The sequence below is a fragment of the Microtus ochrogaster genome, chromosome 4 (assembly GCF_000317375.1).
Source record: "Microtus ochrogaster isolate Prairie Vole_2 chromosome 4, MicOch1.0, whole genome shotgun sequence".
NCBI lineage: Eukaryota > Metazoa > Chordata > Mammalia > Rodentia > Cricetidae > Microtus > Microtus ochrogaster.
The window spans coordinates 16,471,111-16,484,843 of record NC_022011.1 but is presented as its reverse complement, the minus strand read 5'-3'; the positions used below and the strand labels follow the sequence as shown (position 1 = coordinate 16,484,843).

The 13,733-nt window shown below is 44.6% G+C and overlaps 1 protein-coding gene across 2 annotated transcripts in view; it reads right to left on the bottom strand.

The window, feature by feature from the left end:
• Wdr59 (WD repeat domain 59) overlaps positions 1-13,733 on the bottom strand; it is a 68,631-nt gene that overhangs the window by 4,356 nt on the left and 50,542 nt on the right. For both annotated transcript variants that reach the window (XM_013354988.2, XM_013354991.2), the window contains 5 exons: positions 13,023-13,135; positions 11,717-11,867; positions 11,539-11,611; positions 8,152-8,278; positions 7,867-8,009 (listed from right to left, as the gene is read on the bottom strand). In XM_013354988.2, the coding sequence (XP_013210442.1) occupies positions 7,867-8,009; positions 8,152-8,278; positions 11,539-11,611; positions 11,717-11,867; positions 13,023-13,135 (607 nt within the window). The remainder of the gene's footprint in view (positions 1-7,866; positions 8,010-8,151; positions 8,279-11,538; positions 11,612-11,716; positions 11,868-13,022; positions 13,136-13,733) is intronic.

Sequence of the window (13,733 nt, the reverse complement as noted above, 5' to 3'; positions counted from 1 at the left end):
GTATAACCCCAGCAGCACAGACATTAAGGGCCTCATTGAATAAATGGGACCTCCTGAGACTGAGAAGCTTCCGTAAAGCAAAGGACACTGTCACTAAGACAAAGAGGCAACCCACTGACTGGGAGAAGATTTTCATCCATTTCTTAACAGGATTCTTGTATCTCAAAAACTCCACCTCCCGGATTCCTGAGCAGCTGCTCTTTCAGGGCTCTCTAGTCCACACAGCAGCCTCCTCGATCCACCTGCCTTTTCTGGCTTCATGGTCTTCTTTGGCCAGCCTGGAGCACCTGCACTAATTTCATGTTCCTGCTTTTACGAATATACGCAGACCCTTTACCACACCTGGGGCAGCTGAAACCCTGACTTAGCCACACCACCTGCCCACTGCACATCTGTGCCGGGGAGCAAAGTCACCCGAAGGCCCCACGGAAAGGTGTGTTTCACTTTACATACATGGGTAGAGAAGAGCCCAGGCACAGTATGACCCTGCTCCTGCCTTCCTCACACTGCTCCCTTGGCTCACTGCCACACTGCAAATTTCTCCCACACGCCTTGGCTGTTGTCTGTTGCCTGCTGTTTTCTCTTCTAACTTCGCTGAGCAAACAGAAGCCTTTAAATGGGGCTGGGGAACCCCTTCATCTTTACTACCACTTCTTCAAATTTCTGGAGGTTGGTGGCTCCTCTCCTTCCTTCCGACAGTGCGAACAATCGGACCTGGAGAGGATGGCTCAGCGGTGTAGAGCATTTGTGTTTTACTAAGGACCTGGGTTTAGTCCCCAGCACCCACATGGTTGCTAAAACCACACATATACATTCAGTCAAAACACTCATGAACATAAAAGAAAATAAATCTTTATCAAATTAAAACTATAGTAGGGTGATGTTGGCGCAAGCCTTTTAAGCCCAGCACTTGAGAGGCAGAGGCAGGTGGATCTCTGCGAGTTCTAGGCCAACCTGGTCTATAGAACAAGTTCCAAGGAAGGCTCCAAGCTACAGAGAAACCCTGTCTTGGGAAAAAAAAAAATTAAATAAATAAGGAAAGAAAATCTTATTTCCTTTCTCCATCGTTATCCTTCATCTTAAGTTATACTTAAATAAATTGAAATAAAAGATGCTTTAATGGCATCTTATTACATTTAGTCCTCTAGAATTCAGGAAGAGAAAGGGATCCAATAATAGTTCTTATTATGGATTCTAAAATCACATCGCAGGGAACCATAAGGACAAGAAGACCATAGCAGTCATATACGGAGTGACCACATCTATAAAACTGCTCCAAATAATGGTCTTGTGTCATGCAAACTGTCTCCTACTGTTTTAAAATAGCATTGGTTTTCTTATTACATTTATTTATTTTGAGTATATGAGCATGGGTGGGCACACGCCACAGCATGGGCGTAGAGGTCAGTGGACAACTTGTGATTCGCTTCTTTCTTTGCACCAGGTAGGTCCAGAGAGGGGCTAGGACTCAGGTTTTCAAGCATGGGGGCAAGCGACTTTACACACTAAACCATCTTGCCAGCTCCTGCCTTTGCTTTTTAATAAAAAAGCGTTTATTTAGAGGAGGGCTGGAGAGACGGCTCAGAGGTCAGGAGTACTTGCTGCTCTTCCAGACGACCTGGCTTTGGTTCTGCACACCACACGGAGGCTCACAACCACTTGTACCTCCAGTCTCTAGGGTCTAAAGCCCCCTTCTAGTCTCCGACATGTGGTTTATGTAAACTCAGGCAGGCATATACACATATTTTTTTTAATCTTAGAAAAGAACCAGAATTTAAAAATATAATTAGGTAAGAATAAGTAATTTCTTTTTAATTTAAAGAAACTTATGTGGGCAGATCTGAATTTTTAAGGAAGGAATTATCCCTAAGGAAACAAACTCATCCTAGACTGGGTGCCTCCCCTCCTTTCCTGGCACATCTGTCTCTGCTCTGAACTGACACTGACCTTGCTACAGAACACAGGCTGGCAGCAGACTCCCCAACCGCCGCAGACGCCAAGGAGCTACAGTATAGGTGTTGGATTTTGTGTGGTGTCTGCAGATCTGATGACTCTTACAGACTGAAGGGAAAGGCAACTGCTGTCTTCCAATGTTTGCTGTGCCCTGTACCTGGGCAGCTAGTTCCTCCAAACTCAGCTGAACTGACTCCTGTGTATATTTGCAATCACAGCTTCCACTGATGCTTTTGCCTGTGCGTTTCTTTCATATGCCTCCTGCTCCCTTTCTACAATCCTGTGACATTATCTTTACTGGTGCTAGGATATGCATTAATTCTGCTTTTGTTTGTTAGGGTTCTTGCTTTGTTTCTGACTTTCTGAGACAGGGTCTCCTATAGACCAATATGCTGTCAAACTGATATGGAGCTGAGGCTGGCCTTGCGCTCCTGATCCTTCTGCCTCTACCTCCCAAGTTCTAGGATAACGGGTGTGCATTCTCACACCTGGCAATACTAAGTTTTGACTATCACTTATCTGTCTTCTATTCCAGGCCCTCTGAACTGCACGCATGCACACACACCACCCACACCTATTTTTCTGTGTCGCCTGCACAGTCTTGCACGGTGCTTCCGAGCAGGAGATGCCAACAAGGGTTTGGCTGACTGACAGCTGACATCAGTTCTATATCTCCAAGATGCAGATGTTTTCCTGAGAACTAATTTTAAAAGACAAATTATTCTAGGCTATCATAAATCTCTTCCTGGCACTCTCTCCTGTATTTAGATGCTCTGAATACATTGAATGAAAATAATACATTGTCAAAATAGAATTCTGTATGTGTATTTCTTCAAGCATGTACACCTTGGTATACCTTACTAAAATAACTTTGCTATTTATTGTCTATACTTACAAACGTTTCTCTGGTTTGTTTTCTCAAGTGAAAACTAGAGACACATGCAACATACAGAGTCAAACAATTTTATGTATTTCATCAAAGCCCAAGCGTTCCATGCCACTCCCTAGAGGAAATCTCGCCTACTCAACCCACCATTCTCTTCACCGTCTCACGGCTAAAGACTGCTTTATAAAGCAACCCCATACTCATTGCAAATGAATCTGTGTTTCGTAAGGACACTTGTGTAAATATAGGATGTACTTTGAGCCTATCCCACCTCTTTTCCCTCCCCTCCCCTTTCCTCCCAACCCTTCTCCTTCCTCTCTTAGGCTGTCATGTCATATACATACATGATTTTAAATACATTAGGATCTAGAATCCACAAGTCAGAGACAGAGAAAGAAGAAAAAGAGTAGAGACAGTTATAAAAAGAAGTCTTTAAAGAGACACTAAAAGTAATATAAAAAGAATACAGACAGTCATAGATTAAAGGCGTAAAGAAAAAGAAGCCACTTAAAGATGGAAAATACACAGAGAGTCTGGATTATGCATATTATTATGTTTTCTTTGAATTTTTTGACTAAAGAGACATTTGATTCTAGGGTTGCTAAGTTAAATCAACATAAAGGTAACCTGACTTCAAGTTTGGGCCTAAGGATGTGTTGCTGAAGAGGCTCTGCTTTTGTTTCCACAGAAGATGAGAACTCGAGGCCAGGCAGATCTCTGTGAGTTCAAGGCCAGCCTGGTCTACAAGGCTAGTTCCAGGACAGGCTTCAAAGCTACAGAGAAAGCCTGTCTCAAAAAAACCAAAGAGACAAAACAACAAACAAAAAAAACCAACAAGATGAGAACCTGAGGATTCCTTCCAGGCTAATGTAGTTTGGTAGAACAAGAACACCCTGAAAGGTCTCTGTGAACCCTAAAAATACTTTGCCCAACAAACATTAGGAAGCAGTTTGGAGAAAATAATGCCCAAATTCCCATAATGATTGTTTATAAATGTTTGTTTTCATTAAAAGGAGGACATGACACAGAGATGAATATTTTGCATTGGAATGGATCTTGGCCTATTGATACAGAAGGTTGATTTTGTTATACTGTGTATATGTATTTCTGCTCTTGTTTAAGAATTATATGTTTGTGCAGCTCATTTAAAAATTTAATGTATATGAACTAACAGATAATCATCTGTAATAGTCAAACTTGTAGTAATATTAGATTTTCTAGATATATAGAGATATATTTCAGATGGATAGATGTTCTTCAAACTGTTCAAAGACATACAGAATATGGCATTTAAAATGTTTTAAGAACTTAGACTTTTCTCGACAGTGAGACATGTCTGCTTTTGGAAACACCAATTACTTCAAAGAGGTTGATGGGCATTGAAATTTGTTATGGAATTTGCCTTCAAAGTGACAAGGCAAAAAACTGCTCTTGCATGGACTGCTTGATGGTATGCTGTACGAACTGGACATGCAGGAACCAGAGAAAAATGACTGCTGAACTTGCCTAAAGAAGGTGAGACAGTCCTCAGGGTTCCTGCTTCATGAAAGAGACTGGTAGACATTTTGTAGGACACAGAAGAAAGTGACTGACAAACTGCCAATATAGGCTAAACAGTCTTTCAAATTTAATGAAAAAGTCTGCCAGACATTATGGGCCGATACGCTGAAGATGGATGCCCCATCATTACAGAAGAACTTAGGGTGACTGTCCAGGCGGCAAGATGGCTCCATCAACTCTAGAGTTTTGGAAGTTGCTTACATGCACTTCCTGTTTACTTAGGTAATATTATATCCTTCTGCAGTCTTTGATGGAGTTGAAGAATAGTTTTATTTATAGTTTTTCTTAGTTATGATAAAAGATAAACTAGATATAAAACTTTAGACTCACAAGGATATGACAGAATATCTTCCTTAATTTGCCAAATGTAAATGGACTAAATATTGTAACTATAATTCTTGCTTGATAACTGTTTTGCGTATGTAATTTTACTATGTTAAATTTAAAACCTTCCTTTTATTTAGACAGAAAAGGGGGGGGAAGATGTGGGATTCCCCTCTGTATGCTGTGAATATGTTTTATTATCATTGGTTAATAAAGAAGCTGTTTCAGCCAATGGTTTAGAAGAATAAAGGCAGGCGGGAAATCCTAACAGAGCTATATAGAGAGAGTAGGCGGAGTCAAGGAGACACCATGTAGCTGCCAAAGGAGAAGGACCCAGAACCTTCCCACCAAGTCACAATCTCGTGGCAATACACAGATCAATAGAAATGGGTTAACACAAGATGTAAGAGATACCTAGAAATATGCCTAAGTCATTGTTGTAATTAATACAGTTTCTGTGTGAGTGTTTGGGTCTGGGTGGCTGGGAAATGAACATGCAGCCTCCATCTACAACAGCAAGCAGTAAACACTTCATGAGTGTCTGTGTTCCTTGGGCAGGCGCAGGCTAACCTTATAAAGAGCTTCTAATTTTAGTATTTGTGCTGTCAAGGTGGGCATAAAGGTATTTTGTTTTTGTTCTATTCTTGGTTTTGTGCGTGCGTGCGTGCGTGCGTGCGTGTGTGTGTGTGTGTGTGTGTGTGTTTTAAGACAGGGTTTTTCTATGTAGCCCTGGCTGGCTGGAAACTCACTACGTACTCCAGGTTAGTCTAGAACTCAGAGACCCACCCACCTCTGCATGCAAATGCTGGGATTAGAGATTTGCACCAGCATGCTGGACACAAAGCTAATTCTTGAGTACCATATTCAGGAACTGTCTGATGGCTTCCCAGAGTGGGAACTCTTCTCTCCTGCAGTCTCCCCACCATAACAGCACCACCTGGCGCTCTCTCCCCAGCAGTTTTGGCTAGACCACATTTGGCTCATACGTTATTTACCTAAGTGAACATTATTCAAGCCATGTTCTATGACACTTTCTCTTCCCTGCACATTTTGTTTTTCCCAGAATTAGTAACTTTCTTTCATTTGCTTAGCTTGCTATGTACTTATCAATAAGTCATCTCCAAACTGTCCCTCAAATGTACTCAACAGTGAAATACATTCGATTTTTTTCAACTTTCTCTCCTGGGAGGCAGCTCCTGGAGCACCTGTCTGCACAAGTCCATCTCTCTAGGTCTGTCACAGTGAGTACTCTCCGTCAACACTGATTCCTTCAGCTCCTGGACTGAATCTAGACCTGGTTCTTAGGGACACCCAAAGTTTACCTCTTACATGGCTGATCACTTAGGTTCAAAATTCCAGGTTAGAAATTCTTTTCCTGAGAATTCTGGAGAGCCTGCTGCCTGGTCATCTAGTAGCCAGGGCCAACCCTCAGAGTTGATGGCTACATTCCTCATGCTTCACACGGGAACTCTTCTCTTCCTGGGAGCTTCTGGGTCTCCTCTGGGTCCCCAGCCCCTTTGCATTCATTATGGAAGTGGACCCATCCAGACTGCAAATGTGTTTCTCTTCACTGCAGAATAAGCTTACAGTTTTCTGTTGGGGTCATGACCTGTTCTACAAACAAGAAGAGGAATCTCGAGGTTCCTCCAAGGGCCATCGAACAAAACCAGCTTTTAAATTTCATCTTTGAGCACCTCCCAGAGGATTAGATGCCCCTGATCCCTAAGCCATGCAGGGTTTGGCCTGTTTTTCTGACTAAATCTTCAGGGTAAGCTTTACTCGGGCCTTAGAAGTCACCTACCAATAACTTGTCCATTTCCCAGCTCCTAAGCTTTATTGCCAATATTACTTCTTATTGTGCAATTAACACCTTTTCAAAAATTCTCTATACAGACACTTGCTAAGGTCTGAGGGAAAAGGGGGAAATGTGTGGCCAGACCACTCCCTCTGGAAGTCTTCCACCTTCTTCCTGTAAGGAAAGCTCTGCTTCATTTTCTCCACGGACAGTGCGGCTTCTCACCAATCTAACTGGTATCTCATCTTGGCCTTAGCTCTCCATCTTCATCTTGGATGCAACTTCAAGCACTCATTTCTCTCAGAGTCCAGGCTAGACCAGGGAAGACTGTGCTCCCTATATTCTTCCTTTCCAGCCTCAGCTCCCAGATAAATACACCTTTTTTTGTTGTTGTTGTTGTTAACAAGATCTGACTATGTATCCCACTAGCTGGCCTCAGACTCACAGACATTCCCCTGCCTCTTCCTCCTGACTTAGGTATGTCACTCTGTCTGGATAATACATACTCTAATAGGCTTACATAGGCTTACACACCAACTGTATAATGAAGATCCCCAAAAAACCAGCTCTAGCTGAATCCAATCTCTCCTGAGAACCAGATTCAGATCTAACTGACTATGAATTCTCCAGACCGCCATTTCATCTCTCACACACATATACACACGTGCACACAGGCAATTCTGACTTCCAGTCCTTCCATTTGTTTCTATCTGCGGTATAATATTGTTATCTTTCAGTACATTAGCTGGAAACCCAGTAATCATCAAAGCTATCTTTCTCTTCCTCAGTCCGTCTCCAGTTTATCAGCAAACCATACTGAGACTACCCCTTAAAAAAGATATTTTATTTTATGTGTATGGTTGTTCTGCCAACATGTATGTTTGTGTATCATATGTATGCAGTGCCCACAGAGGCCTGAAGGTGGCTTCAGAGCCTCCAGGTGGAGCTACAGACCAACGTGAGCCACCATGTGAGTGATGGGAATTGGACTCGGGTCCTCTAGAACAACCAGTGCTCTTAAGCCCTGCGCCACCTCTCCAGCCACAGTATAGTTACTACAATGTTTAACTGATCAATTTTCCCCTCTCCTCTGCTACGGTTCACTGTGCTCACCAGGGGTGATACCGGAAGCTGAAGACGTGGATAATCATTTACTGTGTCTAAGACACCGCTGATATGTTATGTGAACCCTGCTGTGAAATGCAAGGCTTGCAGAAGCTTAGAAAAGGCTCACATGCTTCAGAATCTTCTGCCTAAAAATGAGAAGCTTAACCTTCCAAACCTACAGGCAAATTAGGGCATAGGGGCTTCCAGACAGCGGCAGGAAAAGAAAAACATCCATATTCACCAATTCCTTTGTGAGGGTCAGGGGGGCAGGACACAAACTTCAGCACTTCCGCTCGCTTCTCTCTCAGACCCCAGCGGTAGAGGATCTCTCCGTAGCACTTCTTAAAGTCATCAAACTGCTGGGTATTGGCAGGGTCCAGCAGTCTGGATAAACCCAAAAGGTTCCGTTAGCTCCTTTAAGAGAAAAGCAGTCCCTAACGGCATTTCTATTAAATGCCATCTTCTCAAAAACTTGACTCTGAAGTCGTGAACTCTGCAGCTACAGTTGGGCAAGGTGGCTGGTTACCTTTTGTTTTTATCATGCTGGTCGCGCTCCCGCTCCCGGGGGTCACTGTAGGTTAGACTCCCAAAGCGGAGTTCTTCTGGAGAAGACTCTCCCCAAGGTGAAGACACGTGTTCTGTCTCTCTTCCCGCTAAAGAAAAGCAAAAGAGAAGAGAACATGGCGGTCAGAGAAGGCACAGGAACTAGGAACTAGCTCATGTTCTACTTTTATAATCAAAAGCCCCTCCCATCTCCCACACCCCGGTATGCCTCCACTCTATTCTCTGGAAACAAAGTATGTGAAACGGAAGACTGAGGAACGGAGCCCTACACTGCTCTTTCCTGGGCATCCCTCTGTGTCCAGGCACTTATCACCGAGAGAACCTGGTAATTAAGTACACATGATAGCTAAGCAAATTATGGCTTAATGATAGAGTAGAATGTGATGCAGCGATCTGTTATCAGAATGCTAAATGACACGAGAAAATGCTCATGATAAAATTAAAAGCAGAATACAAAACAGCATAAATCAAATAACTACCCACCCATACACACACACAAAAAGAGGGGGAGAGGAAGAAAATGTTCTCAAATGTTAACAGATGTTATTAAGTGAGAGACGTGGAGATATCAATCATTGCTATTTTTTTTCTCGGATACTTTTTGTTTATTCTTCTTTACAGAACATGTAGTAGATATATATGTATGTTCTTGGGTAGGAGAGTGTGTGTACACAGATCTTTCTTTTTTTTTTTTTTTTTTTTTTTTTTACAAAAATTTTGTAAATATTTTTTTTTTTTTTTGGGTGGGGGGGTTTTTGTTCCCAGATTTTTTTTTTTTTTTTTTTTTTTTTGGGGTTTTCGAGACAGGGTTTCTCTGTGGCTTTGGAGCCTGTCCTGGAACTAGCTCTGTAGACCAGGCTGGTCTCGAACTCACAGAGATCCGCCTGCCTCTGCCTCCAGAGTGCTGGGATTAAAGGCGTGTGCCACCACCACCCGGCTAGACAGATCTTTCTATGTAGCCCAGGCTAACCTTAAATTCTCAATCATCTTGCCTTTACTTCCCGAGTGCTAGGATTATTTTCTAAGATGTAAGGTCTTGCTATGTTGCCCAAGCAGGCCTCAGGCTCCTGAGAAGTTGGGATTACGGGTATATATTACTACAGCTGGCTCATGTTCTTGGTGGGTTTTTTTTTGTTTTGTTTTGGGTTTTTTGTTTGTTTTTGTTTTGTTCTGTTTTTCTGAGACAAGGTTTTTCTATATAACAGTACTGGCTGTCCTGGAACTTGCTCTATTGACCAGGCTGTCCTCAAACTCACAGAGATGTGTCTGCCTCTGCCTCCTGAGTGCTGGGATTAAAGGAGTACACCAGCTCATGTTCTACTTTTATAATCAAAAAAATTAAGATCATGGTCATTAAGCTGTTTTATTTCTGTCCACTAAAAGGAATCATGGGAAGAAATGGATGACGTGATGTGGCAGACGATAGTGGAAAAGGGGGGATGTGGAGGAGGAAGGGTAAGCATTGGGCTTTATGGGATAGGACAAGTCCCACTGTAGCCTCTCCAGCAGCTCAGAGTAGCAGTGACCTCCCAGACACAAGTATATTCAACATGCAAGGTCAGGCTGTGAGCTGACACTGCCCCGTCCGTCCGCTGAATGGAAAGCAGTGAGAACCAGAGAAGAATGTGTGCACCTTTGGGTGGAACCTCCAGCTTGCCCCTGCATCATCTGGAAGACCCGCCCCTCCCCAGCTCCTATCAGAGAATCTCCAACAAAGAAAAGGTGCCAAAAAGCCCAGTTCCGCATTCCTGGTGACTACTGCAACTTCTTCCTCTGTTGCCGCCCAAGCCCCCACCTAAGCATTCCAGGTTTTGACCACACTCGGGCACAATCCACTTGTGGTGGACACACCATCATCCCTTTACTACAGGTTATATAATCCCCTGCTTTACTTCAGCTGTGTGGCTTCTCCAGCCTCAGTCTCTGGGGCTGGAGGACTCACCCGGTAGTTGCTTTGTTCAAATAAACCTGTTCTTTTACTTTTTCAATTAGGCTTGATCTGGCTTACTGCATAGGCAGAGAAACCTATTATCTGGGTACAGAAAACCCTTTATCTTGGTGCCGAAAACCCAGGAAGACTTGAGTCTTCCTGCTTGGTAGACCAGGTTCTTCAGCCACATAGAGGCCACCCTTTTCTCTTTAGCTTTCTCTCCCCAGATGTGATCAACTTTTGACTAGGAGTAAGTCACCATTTCCCAGCCACTACCTACAAAGGTACTGGGTACCTTTTTCCAGGTCCAGGATCCTCAGGATCCCCTGCCAAGCTGTGGCCATGCCAGAGCAAGCTGGTCAGTTCTGGAGCAGAGACACTCTATGTTCCAGGGGACAAAGGCTACTCCCACCCCCATGCTCGACCCCAGGCTACTGCATGGGATGCCTTGCCCTAGTCTTCAGGCCCTAGTCTTCGGTCTCTAGCACAGGTCTAGAGATGGGCAATGCCGGGTCTAAACCCAATCCTCGGTCACCCCTGGGGCGTCTCCTGTGAAATTTATCCAAATTGTGGCTGTCTCACACCATATACCCAAAATGCTGGGTTTTCTTTGGCTTTGTGACCTGGCCTCAGGGCACTCTTGATATAACCTGTCAAGATGGCCACCGGAGGGAACTCTTATCTTTACTATCTTCCATGATCTTGAGAATTTCTACGGGCAGCATATGAACAAGTGGTCGGATTCTCTTACATCCAGCGTTTTTGGTTTCTGCGCCTGCCCCTCCCTCTGTAGTCAGCACTCAAAGGCCCAGGTTTTGTTGGCTAGGGGTTGCAGCACCTTCAGACCTCCTTTTATCTGAGGACTTGGACCCTGAGCACACCTGAGCCACTGGCATCCCTGCCCCTTCCCTGAACCCTGCCTACCTCTACCCCCCACATTGCCACAGGCTCCACTTAGTGGCCAATCTTCTTTCCTTTACCCACCCCTCCCTTTTCCTTCCCTCTCCAGGACAAAGGCTGAGAGCCAACCTTCTCTCCTTAGCCACCTTCTTCTCTCCCTCTCCCTTCTCCTACTGCCTCTCCTTCACTATCCTCTCCCCCTCTATAACGCCACAACCTGCGCCCTGGTCCCCATCCACACACTGACCTACCCCCCCCCCCCCCGAATTCTCCCAGTGGCTTCTCCAGCCTCAATCTATGGAACTGGAGAACCCATCTTGGAATTGCTTTACAAAAATAAATCTGTTCTTATACTTTTTCTATTTGGCTTGATCTGGCTTACTATGTGGGCAGAGAAACCTATTATTGGGATACAAAAAAGCCCTATTATGCCCCAACTAAACTTCTCATATGAACAGCCTTCACTAGGCCTCAGGAATAGCCAAAGTGCAACATGGGCTGTGCCGTTCCCTCACCAACCTATGTTCCAGCCACCGGTGTTGAACCCTGGGTCTGACATGCTGGAGCAGGACCCCGAGGAGGTAAAGCTGGGCTAGAAGGAAGAGGAACACACACTAGCATCAAACACCATCCCACTTCAAAGTTACATGTGAGGAAAGAACAGACCTCAAGGGAAGCCAGAAAAGCATGAGCTTACATATCGACTGTGGGACACCATAAGATTAGAAGAACGGTTAGGGAAAGGCCCAAAAGGGTTGGGTAACCCCTGAGGCCGCGACTGGGCTTCAAAGACACTGCACAGCATAGCCAAGGTCTGGACGTCTCGGAGTTGGCAGTAGTGAGCCAATCTGTAAAATACAAGAGGAGAAAAAAAAATAAGCCAAGAGGAGGAATGGAGGAAGGACAGTTACCAGTCATAACTCTACTGTGGGCTAGGCTGGGGGAGGTTCCATCCTTCCTCTGACCTTGTCAGGAACAGGGACTTTTACAGAGCCAAAGTCTCACCTACCAGGAGAATGGCCCCATGTGTCTTGGCATAAGTGTTTTCAGAATGTTAGCGACAACCTAGACATCAATCTGAAAGCTTCCAGGTGGCACTCAGGCATGAGCTCTAACACAAGTCCTCCAGCCTCTGAGAGAGGTGTCCAAACTCTCTCACTCTCTCCAGCTCCAGGAAAAATCCCCTGCTTTGTGGTAAGTTTCTATGTCGTTCCTCTGACCTGATACTAGCAGGAGGCAGTCAGAGCACACAGCACACCACAGCATGGCGGCCGCTGACTCTGCTTCCTGGATTAAATACAATGACAAGGCACACATTCGTCTTCGTCTTAGGTTCTCATTCCCTTTATCTTTCAGACACCATGCTAGAATGTGAGTGTAGGGGTAAGAAGCCTTTGTCTTGAGGCTTATACACACTAAGTAGGGCGCCCCCTGCCTTAAGGATGCGGCAATGAGAGCAACATCAGGTGCTCCAGGTCTGGCCTCAACCAGCAGAAAAGCAAACTTCAACTTGAAGCAGTGGAATTTCTCTGCCCAGGCCCAAAGCCTCACTGTGAGAAATACCTGAGTGGTTACTTAATGGAACATTATTCTATATAATCTGACTTTCTGTATTTTGAAGCGGTAAATTGGACATAAATCTGGTCCTAGTGTTGGGAGAACAAACACATACAGTTCTGGCCCTGTTCCCAGAGGCCAAGTCACACCACACTACAGAGAAATCACCATACCCAGTGCCCAGAGGCCTGTGTGCCCAGAGGTGTGAGGGACGGACTGAGGCACGCTGATGCATGTGGGCCTCTGAAGGTTTCAAAGTCTTCTGGGTGGCAAATATTACATAATGCCTCAGCTGTCAGAAGTTCATTCTGCTCAGAGGCTATTTCCGTGCTAAAAGCGTCACTCCTCTGGCCTCTGGGCCCTCACCGAGGCAGTCACACTTAACATGTTCACAGACCTCAAACCCACTTCACTCATTTTCCTCACTTTTAGCTCTCAGAACCTACAGGGACTCCAGCAGCTGTCGCCCAAACGGATGTCGAGCCCAAGGTGTCTCCAGATCTGGGTCAGACTTCGGACCAAGGCAAAGATCTGTAGCTACGGTGGCCAGCGACCAAACCTGGACAAACCAAAGAAAGAGATGAATAGAAACTGTCAGGGAGCCCCATCTGCCGCCTGTAACCTAAAACCTTACCATAAGGGCGGCAAAAGCTTGAGGTGCAGAATTCCAGGCCCCACCCAGACTGCCTGGGTCACGTGCCTAATGTCCACAAAGTGTCTATTAAATCCAAAGTCTTCAATGCCCATCACAAAGAGCCCCAACCTTCAAAAAACTGAATGCTACTTTTAGAAAAATTTCCTCTGTTTTATTTGGTTTTGGAAAAGTAATACAATCATTGTACCCACTATCTGAAAGACACTACTCTAAGCTCAAAAGGAAGAAGACACAAATTTTGGGTCAAGTCTATAATTTGAGATAAGTAAGTAGATAAAAATGCTGAAAAGCAAACATCAGATATGCAAAATCAATAGTATGAGGGCAGCCAGGCATGGTGGCACACGCCTTTAATCCCAGCACGAACACACATCTTGTCTCTTACCGTTTCTCCCTAGAACAACACTACTAGCACACATCTTGTCTCTTACTGTTTCTCCCTAGAACACTAGCACACATCTTGTCTCTTACTGTTTCTCCCTAGAACACTAGCACACATCTT